The sequence below is a fragment of the Haematobia irritans genome, chromosome 1 (assembly GCF_050003625.1).
Source record: "Haematobia irritans isolate KBUSLIRL chromosome 1, ASM5000362v1, whole genome shotgun sequence".
NCBI lineage: Eukaryota > Metazoa > Arthropoda > Insecta > Diptera > Muscidae > Haematobia > Haematobia irritans.
The window spans coordinates 267,520,422-267,542,784 of record NC_134397.1 but is presented as its reverse complement, the minus strand read 5'-3'; the positions used below and the strand labels follow the sequence as shown (position 1 = coordinate 267,542,784).

The 22,363-nt window shown below is 33.5% G+C and overlaps 2 protein-coding genes across 2 annotated transcripts; one reads left to right on the top strand and one right to left on the bottom strand.

The window, feature by feature from the left end:
* Positions 1–12,541: 12,541 nt before the first annotated feature.
* LOC142219721 (uncharacterized) lies at positions 12,542–15,184 on the bottom strand. The gene is made up of 2 exons (XM_075288587.1): positions 15,122–15,184; positions 12,542–13,063 (listed from the first exon to the last, which is right to left on the bottom strand). The coding sequence occupies exons 1-2, from the start codon at positions 15,164–15,166 to the stop codon at positions 12,689–12,691; spliced, it is 420 nt and encodes a 139-aa protein (XP_075144702.1). The 5' UTR covers positions 15,167–15,184; the 3' UTR covers positions 12,542–12,688.
* A 1,770-nt stretch (positions 15,185–16,954) lies between these two features.
* LOC142219720 (uncharacterized) lies at positions 16,955–17,767 on the top strand. Its single transcript, XM_075288586.1, has 2 exons — positions 16,955–17,110; positions 17,353–17,767. Exons 1-2 carry the CDS (start codon positions 17,066–17,068, stop codon positions 17,722–17,724), a joined length of 417 nt encoding a protein of 138 aa, XP_075144701.1. The 5' UTR covers positions 16,955–17,065; the 3' UTR covers positions 17,725–17,767.
* Positions 17,768–22,363: the final 4,596 nt, after the last annotated feature.

Below are 22,363 nucleotides of genomic sequence, written 5' to 3'. Positions count from 1 at the left end.
AAACGCTCCAACAACGCCTTATAATAGTCACTGTTGATGGTTTTTCCCTTCTCAAGATAATCGATAAAAATTATTCCATGCGCATCCCAAAAAACAGAGGCCATTACATTGCCAGCGGACTTTTGAGTCTTTCCACGCTTCGGAGACGGTTCACCGGTCGCTGTCCACTCAGCCGACTGTCGATTAGACTCAGGAGTGTAGTGATGGAGCCATGTTTCATCCATTGTCACATATCGACGGAAAAACTCGTGTGTATTACGAGTTAACTGCTGCAAACACCGCTCAGAATTATCAACACGTTGTTGTTTTTGGTCAAATTTGAGCTCGCGCGGCACCCATTTTGCATAGAGCTTCCGCATATCCAAATATTGATGAATGATATGACCAACACGATCCTTTGATATCTTTAAGGCCTCTGCTATCTCGATCAACTTCATTTTACGGTCATTCCAAATCATTTTGTGGATTCTTTTGATGTTTTCGTCGGTAACCTCCTCTTTCGGGCATCCACTGCGTTCACCGTCCTCTGTGCTCATTTCACCACGCTTGAATTTTGCATACCAATCAATTATTGTTGATTTCCTGGGGCAGAGTCCGGAAACTCATTATCAAGCTAAGTTTTTGCTTCAACCGTATTTTTCCCTTCAGAAAACAGTATTTTATCAAAACACACAAACTAATTGATTTAAAGACGTCAAATTTTGATACGAATCATTTGAAGGTTGGTACTATATAAAAATAATATGCATTTAATACTATCGACGCCATCTATGTGTCAGACCGGGGACTTATCAGCCAACCTGTTACCTGCAACTGTTCCAAAACACCCAATGAACACTGGATTCTCCGTTTTACATCTCTGCCTATCAATTAACGTCAACATTATTTAAAACCAGACGTTAAACAGAGTTTATTTGAACTTAAACACACATTCAAAATTCTATTGTATACTAATATTTGGAGTGTCTCAATTAAAAATATAATAATAAATGTGAATTCATTGGAGGCTCTTTAGAAGAGGATTTATTATTTATCTTGGTTTATATTTAGGGATTAATGAAGAAACTTTCACGCACAAAAAAAAATAATAATAATAAAATGTTTGGATAATGTGTATATGGAATGTTGCCGCTTATGTTCAGTGCATTTCTTTGAAAAAAATCCAATCCAATTTTTATTGTTTTGTTATAACCATTTTGACTTAACTAAAAGTCTTTTAATTCTCTTCGAAAAAATTTGCACTCTTCTACCCATACGTTTTATTTCGTATGTCGATTTTAAGAAAGGAATGTGTCACTCAATTTTTTTGTTTTCTTTAAATGATGCTGTCTTGAATTTACATGCTTGACTATATGCAAATTAGAAATAATATTATTATTAGTTAAATTTAGCGTAAGTTTAACTACGTTTTTTTTTGGTGTAAGGATGCATTTAAGATACCAATCTCTTCATTTAGAATGTTTGTACTTCATTGTTGGAAATACATTTTAATTTACTCATTTTTCCAGCTTTTTTCATGTGTTACCAAGGTCCATTAAAAACTGGTTAACGATAACTTAAACTTCCCAATTCAGACTCGACTTTAGGTAGAAATTATGCTTTGTCTCAAGTAAAAATGTCTTAAAAATAAAGTATTGAAAAACATATCCCATTTTCGAATGAGTTTTTGCTTTGTACACCCTCAAAAAAAATCGCTTCTTTAACATATGTTCCAAACATATTTTGCAGGAAGCACATATATTATTGGATACTGCCGAAACATTAATATGTTTGTTTTATGTGAACATATTATATGTTTGGAAGCATTTTGAGCCCAAAAATATTATATGCTTGGAAGAATTTTTCCAAAAGATGATTGTGCTCATTTCCTAACATACTCGCAATTTTCACTTCCACGAAATTTTTTAGTTCTTGGCACCTTTTTCTGTAATACAAATAATGTTGAAGAAATTATTCACTTTTATAAATTTTTTAAATTTTACCTTTCGCTGCATGGAGAATCGAACCGAGGACCATACAGTTTGTAAGCCAACACACTATCCACTGGGCTACGTAGCTGTTATACACCGAAAGAATTCTCTTCGTTAATTTTACGAAGAATTCTTCATTAACTATTCTTCCTGAATTCTTCATTAAAATAACGAAATTTTCATTCATTTTCGTAAATTTTACGAAGAACATTTTACGAATATACGAAACTTCTACGAAACATTCTACATTAACTTTTCTTCGTAAAAAGTTCGTACTTTTAACGAAACTTTCTTCACATTTCATAAATTTTGTGAAGAAGTTTTTACGAATATTTTACGAAACATTCTGCGTTAAAATTTCTTCATAAAAAGTACGAAACATTTTCTTTGAAATAACGAAGAAGTTTCATTGAAGTTGTAAAATTTCCGTTCGCGGCATTAAATTGTCTTTTATAATGTGCTTGAGTGCATTCCTTTATTCTATTTTTTTATGAAAGTCTATGCTACTTCTCATTTGGGTGATAGCGCGCTATGAATAAAAGTGAAGCAATAAAACTAAAAATTATTCAAAAACTTAAGATGTAAAGTAGTGATGTCATTTTTCACACTTGCAACTACAACCAAATGCACTTTCGACTATAATTTTTTTTCTAAAAGTTCGAACATTTTTCAGAAAAAAGTACGAAAGTTTTTCATAAAAAGTACGAACATTTTTCATAAAAACTACGAAAAATTTTCATAAAAAGTACGAAACATTTTCATAAAAAGAATGAAATTGTTTCATAAAAAGTACGAAGATTTTTCATAAAAAGTACGAAGATTCTTCATAAAAAGTACGAATGTTTTTCTTACAAACTACGAAAATTTTGGAAGAACTTTTCTTCGTAAAAAGTACGAAATATTTCGTACTTTTAATGAAAAGTTTCTTTGGTTGTAAAACAATGACAAATTTCGTACTTTTAACGAAATTTTTCGTTCTTTTTACGAAGAAAATTCTTTCGGTGTAGTCACCAGTAGATAATTATCGTTATAAGATACATTTATATTGCATAGTTTGCAGCGCCCACGAGCCCATGCAAACATAACGTTATTTAACAGAAACATACATTTGTTTGCCACGTGGAGCAGTGTTTAGCATGGGGTCGTGGGTTCAATCCCTGCTCCGACCGAACACTTTTTTTTGTTCTTTTTTTTAATTTAACTTTAAAACTTTAAAATTTTGAAGGCATTCAAAAACTCTAACAAAAGAAGAACGTGGAGTCGAGTATAAACATACATAAATAATTTTATAATATAAACATAAATTTATTTAGGCGTGAACAGTTTTTTACAAGCATTTAACACCATCGCTCTAAAATGCCTTTTATTTTTCTTTAATAATTCATTTTAAAGAAAATAAACTTTTTAAATTGTTTTAGCTGCAAAACTCGAACTTAATGCCCGCTTTTATATTTGAAGGTGTCCGTCAACTCCTCGTGGACTACTTATTAATAAAAATGAACTAAACTTTGTTTTTATTCATTTTACTGTGTAATTTTTCACCATTTCCTCCTTATTTCATTTTACTGTCCCAACTCTAAAAAGAGTATAGTGACCTTTCGTTATTTTTATGAAGACCCCTGATTTCTTTTAATGATCCAAGAAACAAATTGTGCCCATAATGCCAAAATGATAAACAAAACACATGTCCACAACTACATAAAATGCTGCTCTCAATGCGAAATTCTCTTGGTTCTGAATGTCTATTCTCTTGGTTCCGATTGTCTATTCTCTTTATTCAAATTAAATAATATTTAGACTTAAGCATATCAAATTTTTGGCCTTATCATAAAACAGTTCTCCGAAACAAGATACAAGCGGTTTCACAGAAATTGTTCTCTTTGATTCTTTTGCTGTGTTATGTTGATATCTTTCGTCAACTCTCCCGGTTTCCATCTCTATTTCTTTCTCTATACTCTCTCTCTGTCGCTTTGAATAAAATATCACAACATATGTATGTTTAGTCGAAATTTGTAAATTTATATATGTTTGCATTCACACATATGATTTTTATGAAACATTCATGCCCCAAACATAATATATTCTAACATATTAATATAGATGTCCCAAACATTTAGTGTTAGTTTAAGAACATTACATGTTTGCACTTAAATATATTGTGTTTTAAAATTGCGCCCGAAACACATTTTGTTTATATCGGAACATATGAAAAACATATTTTTCTAACAGTGTAGTCAAAATACAAGAAGTCATCAAATTTCAAGGCGATTTCATTAATTTTGAAAAAAATTTCAGAATTATTAAAGCCAAGTTGACCTTAATCAAACAAAATTTTCTTTTATATTAGGATACCCAATTTTAAGTCCAATCGCTTAACTATAAGAACAAAAAGACTTCATTGAAAAGTGTATCGACCTTTGGACAAGAGAAAAACTTTATATCAGAGAAATGCGTCTTCTATGCTAAGCAAAATTCCCATTCGTATGTTATTTTGCTCGATTTTGGAGCAAGGTAATCCCTTATGATCTATGAGCATTGGATTGGTATATTTTATATATACACCCTCAAAAAAAAATCGCTTCTCCAACGTATGTTCCAAACATATTTTGCAGGAAGCACATATATTATTGCATATTGCCGAAATATGCAAAGTGAACATATTATATGTTTGGAAGCATTTTGAGCCCAAAAATATTATATGCTTGCAAGAATTTTCGCCCCAAGAAGATTAGCACATTTCAGGAATGAGAAATTTAGTTCTTGGCACCTTTTTCTGTAATACAAATAATGTTGAAGAAATTATTAAATTTTATACTTTTTTTAAATTTTACCTTTCGCCTGGACGGAGAATCGAACCGGGAACCATACAATTTGTAAGCCAACACACTACCACTGGGCTACGTAGCTGTTATAGTCTCCAATAGACAATTATCGTTATAAGTTACATTTATATAGCATAGTTTGCAGCGCCCACGAGCCCATGCAAACATAACATTATTTAACAGAAACATACACTTGTTGGCCACGTTGAGCAGTGGTTTGCATACGTTCCGATTTCTCGAACCAAGAAAAAAAATTGTGCCCATAATGCCAAAATGATAAACAAAACACATGTCCACACATACATAAAATGCTGCTCTCAAGGCGAAAACACATGCTGTTTTTTTCAAATGTCTATTCTCTTGGTTCCGAATGTCTATTCTATTAACTTCGAATACTCATTCTAATATTCAAATTAAATAATATTTAGACTTAAGCATATCAAATTGTTGGCCTTATCATAAAACAGTTTTCCGAAACAGCATACAAGCGGTTTCACAGAAATTGCTCTCTTTTCATTCTCTCGCTGTGTTATGTTGATATCTTTCGTCAACCCTCCCGGTTTCAATCACCATTTCTTTCTTTATCTGTCGCTCTCTGAATAAAATATCACAACATATATATGTTTTCTCGAAATTTGTAAATTTATATATGTTTACATTCACACATATTATTTTTATAAAACATTCATGCCGCAAACATAATATATTCTAACATATTAACATACGTGTCCAAACATTTAGTGTTAGTTTAGGAACATTACATGTTTGCACTTAAATATATTGTGTTTAAAAATTGTGCCCGAAACACATTTTGTTTATATCGGAACATATGAAAAACATATTTTTCTAACAGTGTAGATATTTGATTTGGTAACTGCACACACAAAAAAAATTTTTTGATTTCAATCACGAAAATCGCGGATTCAATCATTTTTTTAATTGAAATGTCTTCAATCACGAAAATGATAGTATCAATCACCCATTTTGATTGAAAACCAACACGATTTTCAATTAAAAATTTAATTGACTTTTGTCACGGAATCAATTAAATGTGTGATTGAATCAATTAAAAACGTGATTGATTTTTAACATAAAATTCAATCACAGTTTTAATTGAATCAATTAAAGTTTTAATTAATTTCGCGACAAAAATCAATCAACTATTTGATTCATTCAATTAAATAATTAATTGAAATTGGCTATAAATTTCAATAAAAAAATTTATATATTGCACCCCCAAAATCGTATTTAGTTTTATTTGAAACAAAAGAAAATATGTGTTTCTTATAAAACATATTTAATATTTTATTATTTTTTGGATTACGCAATAGACAAATAAATTTGGTTCTTGCCATTTGTGTGTTTTGTTCTAACATAACACATACAATTACTATCAATACAACTAAAGGGTGAAAAAATAAAATATATAAATCATTATCTTCCTTATCATAATAACCATGTCAGAATGTTCCTTCTAATAACATATTTAGATGCGCAATAAATCAGCAGCCTGTAAGCTAAATTAGTTTTTCTGAAAGTAAACAGAATAATTCGAATTTAATTTTGTTCAATTAAAAGTTAATTTTGTTTAACATTACCTGCATAGAATATCAAGTTCAATTCTTAGTTCCAGGTTGCAGATTTATAATCTTCCTTTGGAGTTGTAGTTTTTTAGCATAAAAAGGTGTATTAAGGAGCTCGGTAATTTAATTTTAGTAACAATTCCTTTGCAAAATGTCCACATGTTGAAATCTATTAAAATTTGAATCAATCAAAGACAAAAATAATAGGAAAGCAATGTAATATTTGGTATTATATTGATGATACTTTGAAATTCTGGAAATAGAAAAAAATATATAAATGGAAAATACATATTTTTATTATTTTCGGATATTTTTCATATTTTTAAATCCAAAAGAGAACTTTTTACCATTATATAATTGAGCTCATTAGTTTATATACCAGATAGGTATACTGCTCTCTACTTGGGTACAAACTGAAAAAGGCAGGTAAAACAAAACTGCAATTTAATCCAAACGCTACTTCGCAACATCAAGGTGAATCTTCCAACAAACCCATACCGCTCTTGGTTTTAAGAAAACTAGGAGTGAAAAAAATTTACAATTTTAAAAGTTCCTTAGATTGCAAACATATTCTTATATTCTTACATATTTGATAAAACGATGGAGTTGATTGGTCAAGTTCACGAAATAAAATTGCTTACTATGTTAAAAGAAATGAATAAAAATATATTATTTTAGTCCGTTTAATGTAAACAGACTTAAATGGAAAATGGTATTCACATTTCACAATTGCTTACCTTCAATAACCGTAGATTGTTTTCCATTTTTACAATACCACACAGGTATCAAATGCGTTCTGCCATATATTTTTTCAAACCTTTACCACATGGCCATTTGTTGTTGCACACTTTATTTATTTCAACCCTTTACTATGATTTGTTGTTGCGTTCAATGCATTTATGCACACATTTTGCACGCAGCAGACAGAATGTCGCCAATCATGTTTTTCAATTTACGCGAAAAAGAAAAACCCAACCGTTCGCTACGAGTTACTTCCACAGACTGATCTCTCCATCATTCAACAATGTGAATAAATACCCATTCTCTTGTTCTCTTTTCGCTCTTTCCATAGCTCAAAATTATTCAATTTCAATCACAAAGATGATTGGATCAATCACATGTGTAATTGGAAACGGAAAAATTTTCAATCACGTTTGTAATTGAAAATTATTTCCGAATTGATTAACAAATTGATTGAATCAATTAATATTTTAATTGGAAACGTAACAAATATCAATCATTTTTTTAATTGGTTTTTATTCGGATTTGATTAAATATTTAATTGAATCAATTAACATTTTAATTGAATCCGTTTCCAAATTCAATTAAGTGTTTAATTGAAAAAAATGTTGGTGATAATTTTTTGTGTGTGGTTATCCATAGGAGTTCGTAATTCTAAAAATACCTTAAGAAACGACAATTATTGCGGCACGTGCATCTTATTTATACATCCAATAATTGAGTTTATTAGATGCAAAAATATTTTTAATTGTATTCATATCGTCATCGGTATATTATAATATGCATATTATTTGCCAAACAGATAAAAAAAGGTAAAGTTCGATCACCTAATTAATGTCATATTAAATCTAAACCAGAGATAAAAATTTGGTTACCAATTTTGTTTATATTTTTTTTATAATTATTAACATTAACGTAAAATTTTTTGTTAATGTTAATTATTAAATATATAACAGGAAAAATAAATTTGACTTTTTTGAATTTTCGGTTGTATAAAATTATATATTTCTTTTTGAAAATGACATTCTCATTGATATGAAGTTTAGCCGTGTTTATGTTTTCAATTCACAAAAAAACATACGCAAAATAAAATGCGGGCCCTACCTACGCTGCACTCTTGTTTTTTTACCACTATAATAAGATCACTAGTTATTAATAAATTAATTTTAATTGACAAATTTAAAAAAAAAATAATAAGGTTGACAAAAGTCACATCGTAGATAAGAGCTTTGAAGCATTTATTCAATTAAAAATCCTCAAATTTAGTGATTATTTGGATTTCACGAAGATTTCAAGTGAAAAATATGTTGAAATTAGTATTATTTATTGTGGCAATTTCTTCCATGGTAATATAAATAAACTTTCTCTTTTCTACAGTAATATACCAATCCTTCTTACTAGTCAAGAGCCATTCACAGACCAGAATGGTATCCAGAAAACTCTCTGGACATTGAAGCTGAGTGTTTGACAAAAAACGGTTTGGATTATGAGACCATGAACGATATCCTTAGTTTACGTGTTGAAGACACCCCTGCCCTTAGATCCTTTATATACTGCAGTGCTGTTGGAAAAAAAGTTTATCGCCCAGATATAGGCTTTGAAATGGATCGTTTCGATTTAGGTTTGAAGTATAAAATAAAACTCGATTGTAACAAGGAATTTTTATATTCTTGCGGAGAGTTGTATAAAGAGGAAATATCGCCAGAGTCATTATACTTTCATATTGTTAAATGTGTATTTGATAATTCAGAAGATAATTGTATAAGAACTCACTAAAATGTTTTTATACAAAATAAACGTACCTTTGATACATTTTAAGTCATATGGTCATTATTATTAAAAAAACCAGTAAGGAAAGTCTAAAGTCGGGCGGGGCCGACTATATTATACCCTGCACCACTTTGTAGATCTAAATTTTCGATACCATATCACATCCGTCAAATGTGTTGGGTGCTATATATAAAGGTTTGTCCCAAATACATACATTTAAATATCACTCGATTTGGACAGAATTTGATAGACTTTTACAAAATCTATAGACTCAAAATTTATGTTGGCTAATGCACGTGGGTGGAACACAATTTTAGTAAAAAAACAAGTATATACAGAACTAAGTTCGGCCGGGCCGAATATAAAATACCCACCACCATGAACCAAATATTAGGGGTTCCTTTGAAATTTCAGGAGGACTTGGGGACACTTCCCGAAGATAAATTTAAAGATTTCACCTATGAGGACTATATCAGATTCTGGATTTATAAGAACCATTTTTGTTTGAGTTTTAGAGGAATCATTAACATCTCTTGTAAGTATGCAAGAAAATTATAAAAAAACATCTTGATTTGAAATCTTAAATCTGTAGAAGTAAAATCTGGAAATTTTGAGTTTCAAGCAATTTTCATGATCAGTGCGCCTTCTACACCCTTAAGAAGTGAAGTCGGTCTATATGGAGGCATTACCAAATGGATCGATAAAAACTTAATCCGATACTCGCTTTTGTGAGCCTAAAATACCAGAATATTTACAATTTCAGGCAAATCAGATAAAAACTACGGTTTCTAGAAACCCGAGGAGTCAAATCGGGAGATCGTTCTTATGGGGGCTATACTAAAATATGGACCGATACTCACCGTTTTCGGCACACCTATATATGACCCGAAAATACCTCTAGATTTCCAATTTCAGGCAAATATGATAAAAACTTCGGATTCTAGAAGCCCAAGAAATAAAATCGGGAAATGGGTTTATATGGGGCTATACCAAAATATGGACCGATACTCACCATTTTCGGCACACCTCTTTATGGTCATAAAATACCTCTAGATTTCAAATTTCAGACAAATTGGATAAAAACGTATTTGTGGTCCTACAATACCTCTAGATATCCAATTTCAGGTAAATTGAATAAAAACTGCGGTTTCTATAAGCCCAAGAAGTAAAATAGGGAGATCGGTCTATATGGGGCTATACCAAAATATGGACCGATACTCACCATTTTCGGCACACCTCTCTATGGTCCTAAAATACCTCTAGATTTCCAATTTCAGACAAATTGGATAAAAAGTACGGATTCTATAAGCCCAAGACCCCAAATCGGGAGGTCGTTTTATATGGGGACCATACCAAAACATGAACCGATACTCACAATTTTTGGCACACGTATTTGTGGTCATACAATACCTCTAGATTTCCAATTTCAGGTAAATTGAATAAAAACTGCGGTTTCTATAAGCCCAGGAAGTAAAATCGGGAGATCGGTCTATATGGGAGCTATACCAAAACATGGACCGATACTCATCATTTTTGGCACACGTATTTGTGGTCCTACAATACCTCTAGATTTCCAATTTCAGGTAAATTGAATAAAAACTGAGGTTTCTATAAGCCCAAGAAGTAAAATAGGGAGATCGGTCTATATGGGGCTATACCAAAATATGGACCGATACTCACCATTTTCGGCACACCTCTTTATGGTCCTAAAATCGGGAGGTCGGTTTATATGGGGACTATATCAAAACCTGGACCGATATAGCCCATCTTCGAACTTGACCTGCCTGCAGACAAAAGACGAGTTTGTGCAAAATTCCAGCACGATTGCTTCATTATTGAAGACTGTAGCGTGATTACAACAGACAGACAGACAGACGGACATCGTTATATCGTCTTAGAATTTCTCCCTGATCAATAATATATATTTATATAGTCGGAAATCGATATTTCGATGTGTTACAAACGGAATGACAAACTTATTATACCCCCGTCACCATTCTATGGTGGTGGGTATAATAAATCTGGGAAACATATAAATCTGAAGCAATTTTAAGGAAACTTCGCAAAAGTTTATTTATGATTTATCGCTCGATATATATGTATTAGAAGTTTAGGAAAATTAGAGTCATTTTTACAACTTTTCGACTAAGCAGTGGCGATTTAACAAGGAAAATTTTGGCATTTTGAACATTTTTGTCGAAACCAGAAAAAACATATATATGGGAGCTATATCTAAATTTGAACCGATGTCAACCAAATTTGGCACGCATATCTACAATGCTAATTCTACTGTCTTTGCAAAATTTCAACTAAATCGGAGTTAAAAATTGGCCTCTGTGGTCATATGAGTGTAATCCGGGCGAAAGCTATATATGGGAGATATATCCAAATCTGAATCGATTTCAACCAAATTTGGCACGCATAGTTACAATGCTAATTCTACTCCCTATGCAAAATTTCATCTAAATCGGAGCAAAAAATTGGCCTCTGTGGGCAAATGACTGTAAATCGGGCGAAAGCTATACACGCCAATTAATGCCAGATCGGTGAAAAATATATATGGCAGCTATAACTAAATCTGAACCGGTTTTTTCCAAAATCAATAGGGATCGTCTTTGAGCCGAAACAGGACCCTATACCATATTTTAGGACAATCGGACTAAAACTGCGAGCTGTACTTTGCACACAAAAATCCCCTCGACTCAGAATTTAATTCTAAGCCGATCCGTATACTAAAAGGTTGGTCTATGATTACTCCTTCTTGGCGTTACAATCAAATGCACAAACTTATTATACCCTGTACCACAGTAGTGGTGAAGGGTATAAATATATAGCTTGAAATCTTACATCCAAACCCCTATTGTCCATTTAATTTGGAGTCATCGGTATAAAAATCTGTATAATTTCCCCCCAAGGTTTGTGTGCATCATGTCACTGTTTGGATTAGTGCTTCAAATTTCTTGCCAATATAACCCCAAGATATTGTCCACACTTTGCAAAGGGAATTTCAATACCACATAAGGGGATGGGCTTAACTGTGGAATTTTTGAGTTCTTTGCAGTACACGATTAGTTCTGGGTTAACAGAATTTTCCCCAACACCATTCTATTTCCACTATTTCTTTGCCATCCGAGGGGTTATCTTTATAATACCTCTAATTGTAGATGGAAATTTTCCACTGGCCGCTTAATCCTTTCTTTTTCTAAGGAAACTCGAAGGTTGCGTATACCAACATTCCAAAGAAGAGGTGATATACTCCCCCTTGAGAGTGTCCCTGTTCAAATACCTTTGAATATTTTCTTGCTCTAGAGTGGCTAAAATACGTCTCCTCCTTAGAAGTTTGTCTATCAATCTCAGTATATCTTGATCAACATTCAGAGTTGACAATGCTATAATCAACAAGAAGGTTGTTTATTGCTACATTCCAAAGAAGAGGTGATAGAATTATCTCTTGGGAAGTACCTCTTTTCAAATGTTTTCTTGCCTTAGCGTGGCTAAAATACGTCTCTTTGTCCATCAGTCTCAGTATCCCTTGATCAATATTCGGAGTTGATAATGAATTTGTGTATTCTCTCTCATTCATAACTCAAACATTTGCTACATAAATCATTTCACTTTACAGAAAAATAAAGCGCTTGACATAAACGACATCAACTATGGTTTTAGAATAAAAAGATTTTTATTTAGATTTTTCCAATAAAAATAATTAATAAAATCTACTTCAAGGTCTGTAATTTTATTTATCCAATATTTCGTCTTTTCTTTAAAAGATTTGATTTGAAAAAATTATTGATAATTACATTTAATTGTTAATTTTAGTACATTTTTCATTTTGTGCATCTCCAATACATTTAATAATGTTGAAGATCTTCAAGTCTTCTGGTTGTAAATGTTCACTCATTTCACCACAATATTGAATAAACTGTATATTGCAATTCATTTTGGTTGCTTGCTGTAGACCCAAATGCAGCCTTTCAGCTTCAAAGCCAATTTTAGGTCTGTACACGAATTTATTTGTAACCAGACAGAGCATAAGTGAACGAACAAAGGGTAAATCGTCTAATTGCATAACACGGATTTTTGACCAAGCGTCTAGACTTACTGGATTATCCCGCAAACATGCAGCTTCAATATCAGTAGCATTTTTTGGATACCAATCAGGACGATGGGCAAATGTCTATAAAAATATATATTTATATAAACATAAATAAAATATTTTGTAATTTACCTAGAATAGATATCCCATAACATTCACAATGAATTAAGATCAGTTAAATTTAACATCCCAGCAAAAAAAAAATTGGAAGTTCCAAAGGCACAGCTTTAAAAGCACTTCCCAAAGATGTACTCCCAAAGATGTTCTTTATTTCAACTACACAAGAAGTTTTTATACCCCCCACCATAGGATGGGGGTATATTAACTTTGTCATTCCGTTTGTAACACATCGAAATATTGCTCTAAGACCCCATAAAGTATATATATTCTGGGTCGTGGTGAAATTCTGAGTCGATCTAAGCATGTCCGTCCGTCCGTCCGTCCGTCTGTCCGGCTGTCCGTCCGTCTGTGGAAATCACGCTAACTTCCGAACGAAACTAGCTATCGACTTGAAACTTGGCACAAGTAGTTGTTATTGATGTAGGTCGGATGGTATTGAAAATGGGCCATATCGGCCCACGTTTACGTATAGCCCCCATATAAACCGATCCCAAAATTTGGCTTGCGGAGCCTTCCGGAGCAGCAAAATTTATCCGATCCGGTTGAAATTTGGTACGTGGTCTAAGTATACGGTCTCTAACAACCATGCAAAAATTGGTCCATATCGGTCCATAATTATATATAGCCCCTATATAAACCGATCCCCAGATTTGACCTCCGGAGCCTCTTGGAGGGGCAAAATTCATCCGATCCGGTTGAAATTTGGTACCTGATGTTAGTATACGGTCTCTAACAACCATGCAAAAATTGGTCCATATCGGTCCATAAATATATATAGCTCCCATATAAACCGATCCCCAGATTTGACCTCCGGAGCCTCTTGGAAGACCAAAATCCATCTGATTCAGCTGATATTTGGTACATTTCGTTAGTATATGGCCTCTAACAGCCATGTAAAAATTGTCAAATTTTATTACTATAGAAAGTTTAGTCAAAATTTCATTTCTATAGAAAGTTTTGTAAAAAGTTTATTTCTATAGCAATGTTTGTCAACATTTTATTTCCATAGAAAATTTTGTCAAAATTTTATTTCTATAGAAAATTTTGTAAAAAATTTATTTCTGTAGAAAATTTTGTCAACATTTTATTTCTATAGACAATTTTGTCAACATTTTATTTCTATAGAACATTTTGTCAACATTTTATTTCTATAGAAAATTTTGTCAACATTTTATTTCTATAGAAAATTTTGTCAAAATTTTATTGCTATAGAAAATTTTGTCAACATTTTACTTCCATAGAAAATTTTGTCAACATTTTATTTCTATAGAAAATTTTGTCAAACTGAATTATATACGTATTTAATCGGCCTTTTTTTTTTGTTTAATATATACCCCTTATGGACTAACTTACAATTTAGAAGACAGTGTTAAAAAGTTTTACGATACCTTGCCATCAGCAAGCCTTTAGTAGAAGTTCCTACGCAATCCATGGTGGAGGGTACATAAGATTCGGCCTGGCCGAACTTACGGCCGTATATACTTGTTTTAATTCAATTACTTATAATTCGCTTTTTTCTTATTTTTAATGGGTAAATTTAATTTTTTGTTTCAAAATGCTTAAAAACAGAGTAAGCTTTAATAAAATGGTACAAATTATTGAAATTGTGTCGAAAAAAAATTCAAAATCCATTGAAGAAATATTGCGAATTTTTCAAAATATTTTAATTCAAACGTTTCGGACAAGCTTTAGAATGCAAAAAAATCATAAAAAATTATAACAATTATTTGTCAAAATATGACAACATTTTTTAATTCACATCCAAAACACTGAATTTCAATCACAGAATAAGAAGTGATGCAAATTCAATGCAACGGCTGTTGAAATGGTGAACATCCGTCCAATGACAATCCCGTGTTAAATTCATCGCTTCTGTGCCAAATTTGCACTACTTCCGGATCCAAAAAGAACATTTTCACTACTTTTTTGGCGACGCTTTTTTTTACTGGGATACTGATATAATATAAATATGAGACCTAATTTGTGGTATAAAATTAATACAGCTCCTTCATCACTAACCTTTGTAGAAATTATTATGAAAATAAATATATGGAATATATGCATTTTTGAACTTTCACTGTCGATACTTTAAGCTCGAATGTTTTTTTTATTGGATTGTTGAGCGAATTATTTTCTTTATCAAATAAGGGAGTAAAGTAGAACGGAGGGCGGGACCGACTATATGATACCCTAAACCACCCGTACTGTACTGGTAAACCTAAGCATTTAGGAGTATTTAAATATTATAAGTTAGTGCATGTGTTTACAACACCCAGAAGGAGACGATATAGACACAGGGTATACATGGTCAGTCGATTTCATTTCCAAATCATAGGAGGTACTTCAAAGTAAAATGTGTTTTCTTAATTCCAGAAAACTTTAAACGAAATATGCAAATTCTTAAACTAATAGCCTGTTTCTGTATGTCGGTCCATAATTATATATAGCCCCCATATAAACCGATCCCCCGATTTGGCTTGCGGAGCCTCTAAGAGAAGCAAATTTCATCCGATCCGGCTGTAATTTGGTATATCGTGTTAGTATATGGTCTCTAACAACCATGCAAAAATTGGTCCACATCGGTCAATAATTATATATAGCCACCATATAAACCGATCACCAGATTTGACCTCCGGAGCCTCTTGGAAGACCAAAATCCATCTGATTCAGCTGATATTTGGTACGTGGTGTTAATATATGGCCTCAAACATTCAGCAAAAATTGGTCGAAATTGGTCAATAATTATATATAGACCCCATATAAACAGATCCCCAGATTTGACCTCCGGAGCCCCTTGGAAGAGCAAAATGCATCCAATACGGTTGAAATTTGGTACGTGAAGTTAGTATAGTGGTCCATATCAGTCCATAATCATATATAGCCCTCATATAAACCGATCCCAAGATTTGGTTTTGGAGCCTCTTGGAGAGCAAATTTCATCCGAGATGAAATTTGGTACATTGTGCTAGTATATGACCGTTAAGAACCATGCCTAACTAGGCCCATATCGGTCTATAGTTATATATAGCCCTCAGATAAATCGATCCCCAATCACACAAAAATTGGTCCATATCAAGTTCATAATTCTATGTAGCCCCCATATAAGCGACTCCCATATTTCAATTTCCATGTCGATTCGTAATTATTTGTAGACTTACCCATATATAACTTTTTAATATATACCACGGACTAACTCACAATTTAGAAAACGATGTTAAGAAGTTTTAAGATACCACAACCCAAGTAATTCGATTGTGAATGACAGTCTTTCGTAGAAGTTTCTACGCAATCCATGGTGGAGGATACATAAGATTCGGCCTGACCGAACTTACGGCCGTATATACTTGTTTTTATTATTTTCTAATAATTCAATAAAAAACCATGTACACAAAAAAAAATCAATGAAATTTCTTCTCAATACAATTAAAATTATGTTTAAATTTGAGGTAATAACGTAATTTGTAAATACAATTACGATTTTAGTAATATTTTGTTACATTAGCAACCAATTTTGTTATATCAACAAAAATTTTGTTGAACTTAAAAATTTTCTTTAACCACAATTTATTGTAACTAAGTTTAAAAATTATAATATTATTTTGTGTGTACTAAATTTCATCTAAATTGGTCAATTATTGCAATCTATTTGTTGATGTACGGTGTTTCTGATTCAATCGGAAAATAGCTTATTTATGCAATGTAAAACGAATGTTTCTGAATGTCGAAGTTATTATACCCTGAGCCCTGTATGCCTTAGGGTATAAAAATAATAGATTGCTATATAATCTATTTGCTTTTGAAATTATGAGTGACCCATTAAGTCAATCTAATTAAAAATTCTTAAGCCACACTATATCAACAAATGATAACGCATTATTGTATAAAAATTTTCAGATTTTCTTAAAACACATCAGTGTTCGAATAAATTCAGCAGTAATTGAAAGCTTTTATTTCTCAATAAAAATGAATAAAATTGTTTTTGTTCTTATTGTATTGTCCTCGTCAATGGTAGGTTTTTATCAATTTCTAAAAATAATATTTTTTGTTGGCTCGTATAATTATACATATTTATTATACATGGAACACTTCATTTGATACAGAAAAACATCAGTTTAAACTAAATAATAATATTATATTGAATTTTCCTAAATTATTAACATATATTGCATATTAAAATTGAATTGAATAACGATGTAGTTCCATCCAATTGATCTCTGACTATTTCTACTTCATTGCAAATTTTCCAACAGATATTCGCTGAACGTCCATCATGGTATCCTGAAAATTCAGCTGAACTTGATGCCGAATGTATGAAAAAGCATCCCGTTAGCGCAGAAATTATAGAAAAAGTTCGTTCCTTTCATTTGGAAGATACGCCCAATATGCGTGCTTTGGTCTATTGTGGTGCCACATCTAAAAATGTCTACATACCCGGAGAGGGATTCAATTCTGAACGTTTCGTGGAAGGCATGAAAGAAAGCTCTAAAATGAATTGCAATATGGACTCTGTTCGCAATTGTGCAGATAAACATAAGAATGCAGAGTCAGATGAGGCAATATTTTTTAATGTTTTGAAATGTGTCTTTGATGATATTAATGGTATTTGTAATAAAGTTGTTTAAGCCTTTCACTACCGAAATATACCTAATGTAAATGTTAGAAAAATGTTCTTCTGTTTTACTTGTACTAACAGTATGTAGAAGAAAAATTATGATTTTGAGGACTTACCGCAATTATTTCATTTATTTGTTGTGAAAACTTGATTCTTGAATTGTGACCACATAGCCCTATGAAAATATGCGCTATTTGGCCTATAATATCTTTCGAAGTGTGAGAAAAAATGCAAAAAGAACCTGAGAAAATATCAGCTATAGTTTTTGTATGAATGCCCATATACTAGAAACATATAGTAGAATCATAGTCTCAAGAATTTCGTATTTTTCGTTTATTGCTATACTCGTATAAGTTCAAAAAAATGCATTTTAGTGGTCATCAATATGGACAATATTTATAGATTATTTACACGCAACCGTGGTGCAATGGTTAGCATGCCAAAAAGTTTTTCAGCGGTGGATTATCCCACCTCAGTAATGCTGCACGCAAAGAAAAAAAAACGTTTGGAAAACGTGTACCGAAAACGTTTTTCTTTTGTTAGAGTTTTTTGAATTGCTTCGAAAATTTTAAACTTATCACCAAAAAAATTCGTTTGTTACAAAATTTTTATTTTTTCAATAAAAAAAAGTTATTTTTGAAACAACAACACAGTCCATTTCGTTTATATCAAACACTGTTCTTTTCTGACTTTAGGTCTTTAATAAGACACATTTTACAGTTCAATATTTAATATACTACAATGTAATGTTGATCATTTTTTCGGAATCTTCCGAACATATCTGGAACATATTAAAAAAAAAAAAAAACAAAAAAAAACTTTGGTCGAAGCAGGGATCGAACCCACGACCCTTGGCATGCAAGTCGGACGTAGTAACCACTGCTCCACGGTGCCAAACTAAATGTTTGTTTCTGTTAAATAAACTTTGTTTATTCGGTTCGTGGGCGCCGCAAGCTATGCTATATAAATATAACTTATATGGATATTTATCTATACATAGCTCAGTGGTTAGTGTGTTGGCTTACAAAGTGCATGGTCCGTGGTTCGATTCTCCGTCCAGGCGAAAGGTAAAAAAATTTTAAAAATTTATAAAATCGTATAATTTCTTAAACATTGTTGGTATTACAGGAAAAGGTGTTAAGAACTAAATAACCTCGTGAATGTGAGGGAAAATGCAATTAGCAAGAAAACAATGTTTTTCTTTTTTTTTGAGTTTGACTTTATGAAATTGTTTTTACATCCTGGAAAAGAATAAACGTTTATCACAAAAAGTATATACTTTTCTTCCAAATACACTTCCTTATAGCGAAAAGCAAATGAGAAACGAACTATGTTTGTCTAAAATATCGTTTGGGAGGAAAGAATTATATTTTTGCGTGTGGTGACATTTCGGAGTGCTTCAAAGCTCCTCTAAGTGGTTTCACTGCAATGTGGAACGGCGTTCGGTCTCGGCTATAAAAAGGGGTCCCTTCACCCATAGAAAAAAATCATGAACGGCGTGGTCATTTGAAAATGATCTGTTCATGAAAGTGAATCAACGCACATGTTTTGTCAAACTGAGAACGGACGGGGTCAATCTGACAACGTAAACATGACACCATGCGTTGTCAAAACAACCACCAGCGTTCATGATCTGACAACGTAATGGTTACGAATTTATAAACAAATTTAAAAAAATACCTTGACTCGAACCTGTGTTGTCTGCACCATACCATTTAACAGTCACCTTAGCACATTGCACCACCGGAGGAGTTGTCATAGCAACGTCTAGCGATTATTTTAAAACTTTTCATGGCCAATGGAAAAAATGCCGTTCATGAAATTGTGAACGCCCGTGGACGAAATCGTGAACATTCCGTTTTGATTTTTTGTGAACTTTTCCGTTTCATTTTGTCACCGTCAGTTCACGATTGTGGAACCACTGTGGTAAAGGGTGATACCGTCAAAATTTGGTCAAGGGAAAACGCGTGTAAATCGGTGAAATCGTTTATTTAAAAATCAAATTAAATTTCTATTTCAAGTTCAATTAGTATAAAATTCAGGAAAATATTCAGTTAGGCTTTCGCTTTTCCAAATCCGAATTGCCGGTCCTCACGCTTGACACCTGCCATCAGATTTTGTACAGCCACCTTGTCCACCTTCTTCGCCGCAGAAAGCCAGTTTGCCTTGAACTGCTGCTCGTCCTTAGCAGTTTTTTGGTCTTCTTTAGGTTCCGCTTGACAATAGCCCAGTATTTCTCAATTGGGCGGAGCTCTGGCGTGTTGGGAGGGTTCTTGTCCTTGGGAACCACCTGCACGTTGTTGGCGGCGTACCACTCCATGGCCTTTTTACCGTAATGGCAAGATGCCAAATCCGGCCAAAACAGTACGGAACAACCGTGTTTCTTCAGGAAAGGCAGCAGACGTTTATTCAAACACTCTTTCACGTAAATTTCTTGGTTGACAGTCCCGGAAGCTATGAAAATGCTGCTTTTCAAGCCACAGGTACAGATGGCTTGCCAAACCAGATATTTCTTTGCGAACTTTGACAGTTTTATGTGCTTGAAAATATCTGCTACCTTTCCCCTTCATTTTGCCGTATAAAACTCCTGTCCCGGAAGCTGCTTGTGGTCGGCTTTGACGTAGGTTTCGTCGTCCATTACCACGCAGTCAAACTTCGTCAGCATCGTAGAGGATCGCGCTTTGGCCGTCGTATTTTGTTTATCATCGTGATTTGGAGTCACTACCTTCTTGTAAGTCGATAGTCCGGCTCGTTTTTTGGCTCGATGCACGGTTGTAGACGATACACCCAGCTTATTTGCGGCATCTCGGAGAGAGAGAGGTTAGGGTTTCGCTTGAAACTACCGGCAACTCTCTTTGTCGTCTCAGCGGCTTCCGGTTTGCGACAAACGTTCCCCAAACACTTTAATTACATTTGTAACGGTTGATTTGGCAACTTTTAGCGATTTTGCCAGCTTTGCGTGCGAGTAGCTCGGATTTTCGCGATGCGCGAGCAAAATTTTGATACGCTGCTCTTCTTGCTTGGACGGCATTTTGACAACTGAAACATTGTTGGTATTACAGGAAAAGGTGTTAAGAACTAAATAACCTCGTGAATGTGAGGGAAAATGCAATTAGCAAGAAAACAATGTTTTTCTTTTTTTTTGAGTTTGACTTTATGAAATTGTTTTTACATCCTGGAAAAGAATAAACGTTTATCACAAAAAGTATATACTTTTCTTCCAAATACACTTCCTTATAGCGAAAAGCAAATGAGAAACGAACTATGTTTGTCTAAAATATCGTTTGGGAGGAAAGAATTATATTTTTGCGTGTGGTGACATTTCGGAGTGCTTCAAAGCTCCTCTAAGTGGTTTCACTGCAATGTGGAACGGCGTTCGGTCTCGGCTATAAAAAGGGGTCCCTTCACCCATAGAAAAAAATCATGAACGGCGTGGTCATTTGAAAATGATCTGTTCATGAAAGTGAATCAACGCACATGTTTTGTCAAACTGAGAACGGACGGGGTCAATCTGACAACGTAAACATGACACCATGCGTTGTCAAAACAACCACCAGCGTTCATGATCTGACAACGTAATGGTTACGAATTTATAAACAAATTTAAAAAAATACCTTGACTCGAACCTGTGTTGTCTGCACCATACCATTTAACAGTCACCTTAGCACATTGCACCACCGGAGGAGTTGTCATAGCAACGTCTAGCGATTATTTTAAAACTTTTCATGGCCAATGGAAAAAATGCCGTTCATGAAATTGTGAACGCCCGTGGACGAAATCGTGAACATTCCGTTTTGATTTTTTGTGAACTTTTCCGTTTCATTTTGTCACCGTCAGTTCACGATTGTGGAACCACTGTGGTAAAGGGTGATACCGTCAAAATTTGGTCAAGGGAAAACGCGTGTAAATCGGTGAAATCGTTTATTTAAAAATCAAATTAAATTTCTATTTCAAGTTCAATTAGTATAAAATTCAGGAAAATATTCAGTTAGGCTTTCGCTTTTCCAAATCCGAATTGCCGGTCCTCACGCTTGACACCTGCCATCAGATTTTGTACAGCCACCTTGTCCACCTTCTTCGCCGCAGAAAGCCAGTTTGCCTTGAACTGCTGCTCGTCCTTAGCAGTTTTTTGGTCTTCTTTAGGTTCCGCTTGACAATAGCCCAGTATTTCTCAATTGGGCGGAGCTCTGGCGTGTTGGGAGGGTTCTTGTCCTTGGGAACCACCTGCACGTTGTTGGCGGCGTACCACTCCATGGCCTTTTTACCGTAATGGCAAGATGCCAAATCCGGCCAAAACAGTACGGAACAACCGTGTTTCTTCAGGAAAGGCAGCAGACGTTTATTCAAACACTCTTTCACGTAAATTTCTTGGTTGACAGTCCCGGAAGCTATGAAAATGCTGCTTTTCAAGCCACAGGTACAGATGGCTTGCCAAACCAGATATTTCTTTGCGAACTTTGACAGTTTTATGTGCTTGAAAATATCTGCTACCTTTCCCCTTCATTTTGCCGTATAAAACTCCTGTCCCGGAAGCTGCTTGTGGTCGGCTTTGACGTAGGTTTCGTCGTCCATTACCACGCAGTCAAACTTCGTCAGCATCGTAGAGGATCGCGCTTTGGCCGTCGTATTTTGTTTATCATCGTGATTTG

Bases quoted from the DNA above. Each gene is read 5' to 3' on its own strand.
- LOC142219721 (XM_075288587.1), bottom strand. From the start codon at position 15,166: ATGCATATATTCCATATATTTATTTTCATAATAATTTCTACAAAG. The intron at 13,064-15,121 runs GTTAGTGATGAA...ATATTTTTATAG, and splicing joins TCATAATAATTTCTACAAAG to ACATTTGCCCATCGTCCTGA.
- LOC142219720 (XM_075288586.1), top strand. From the start codon at position 17,066: ATGAATAAAATTGTTTTTGTTCTTATTGTATTGTCCTCGTCAATG. The intron at 17,111-17,352 runs GTAGGTTTTTAT...ATTTTCCAACAG, and splicing joins TTGTATTGTCCTCGTCAATG to ATATTCGCTGAACGTCCATC.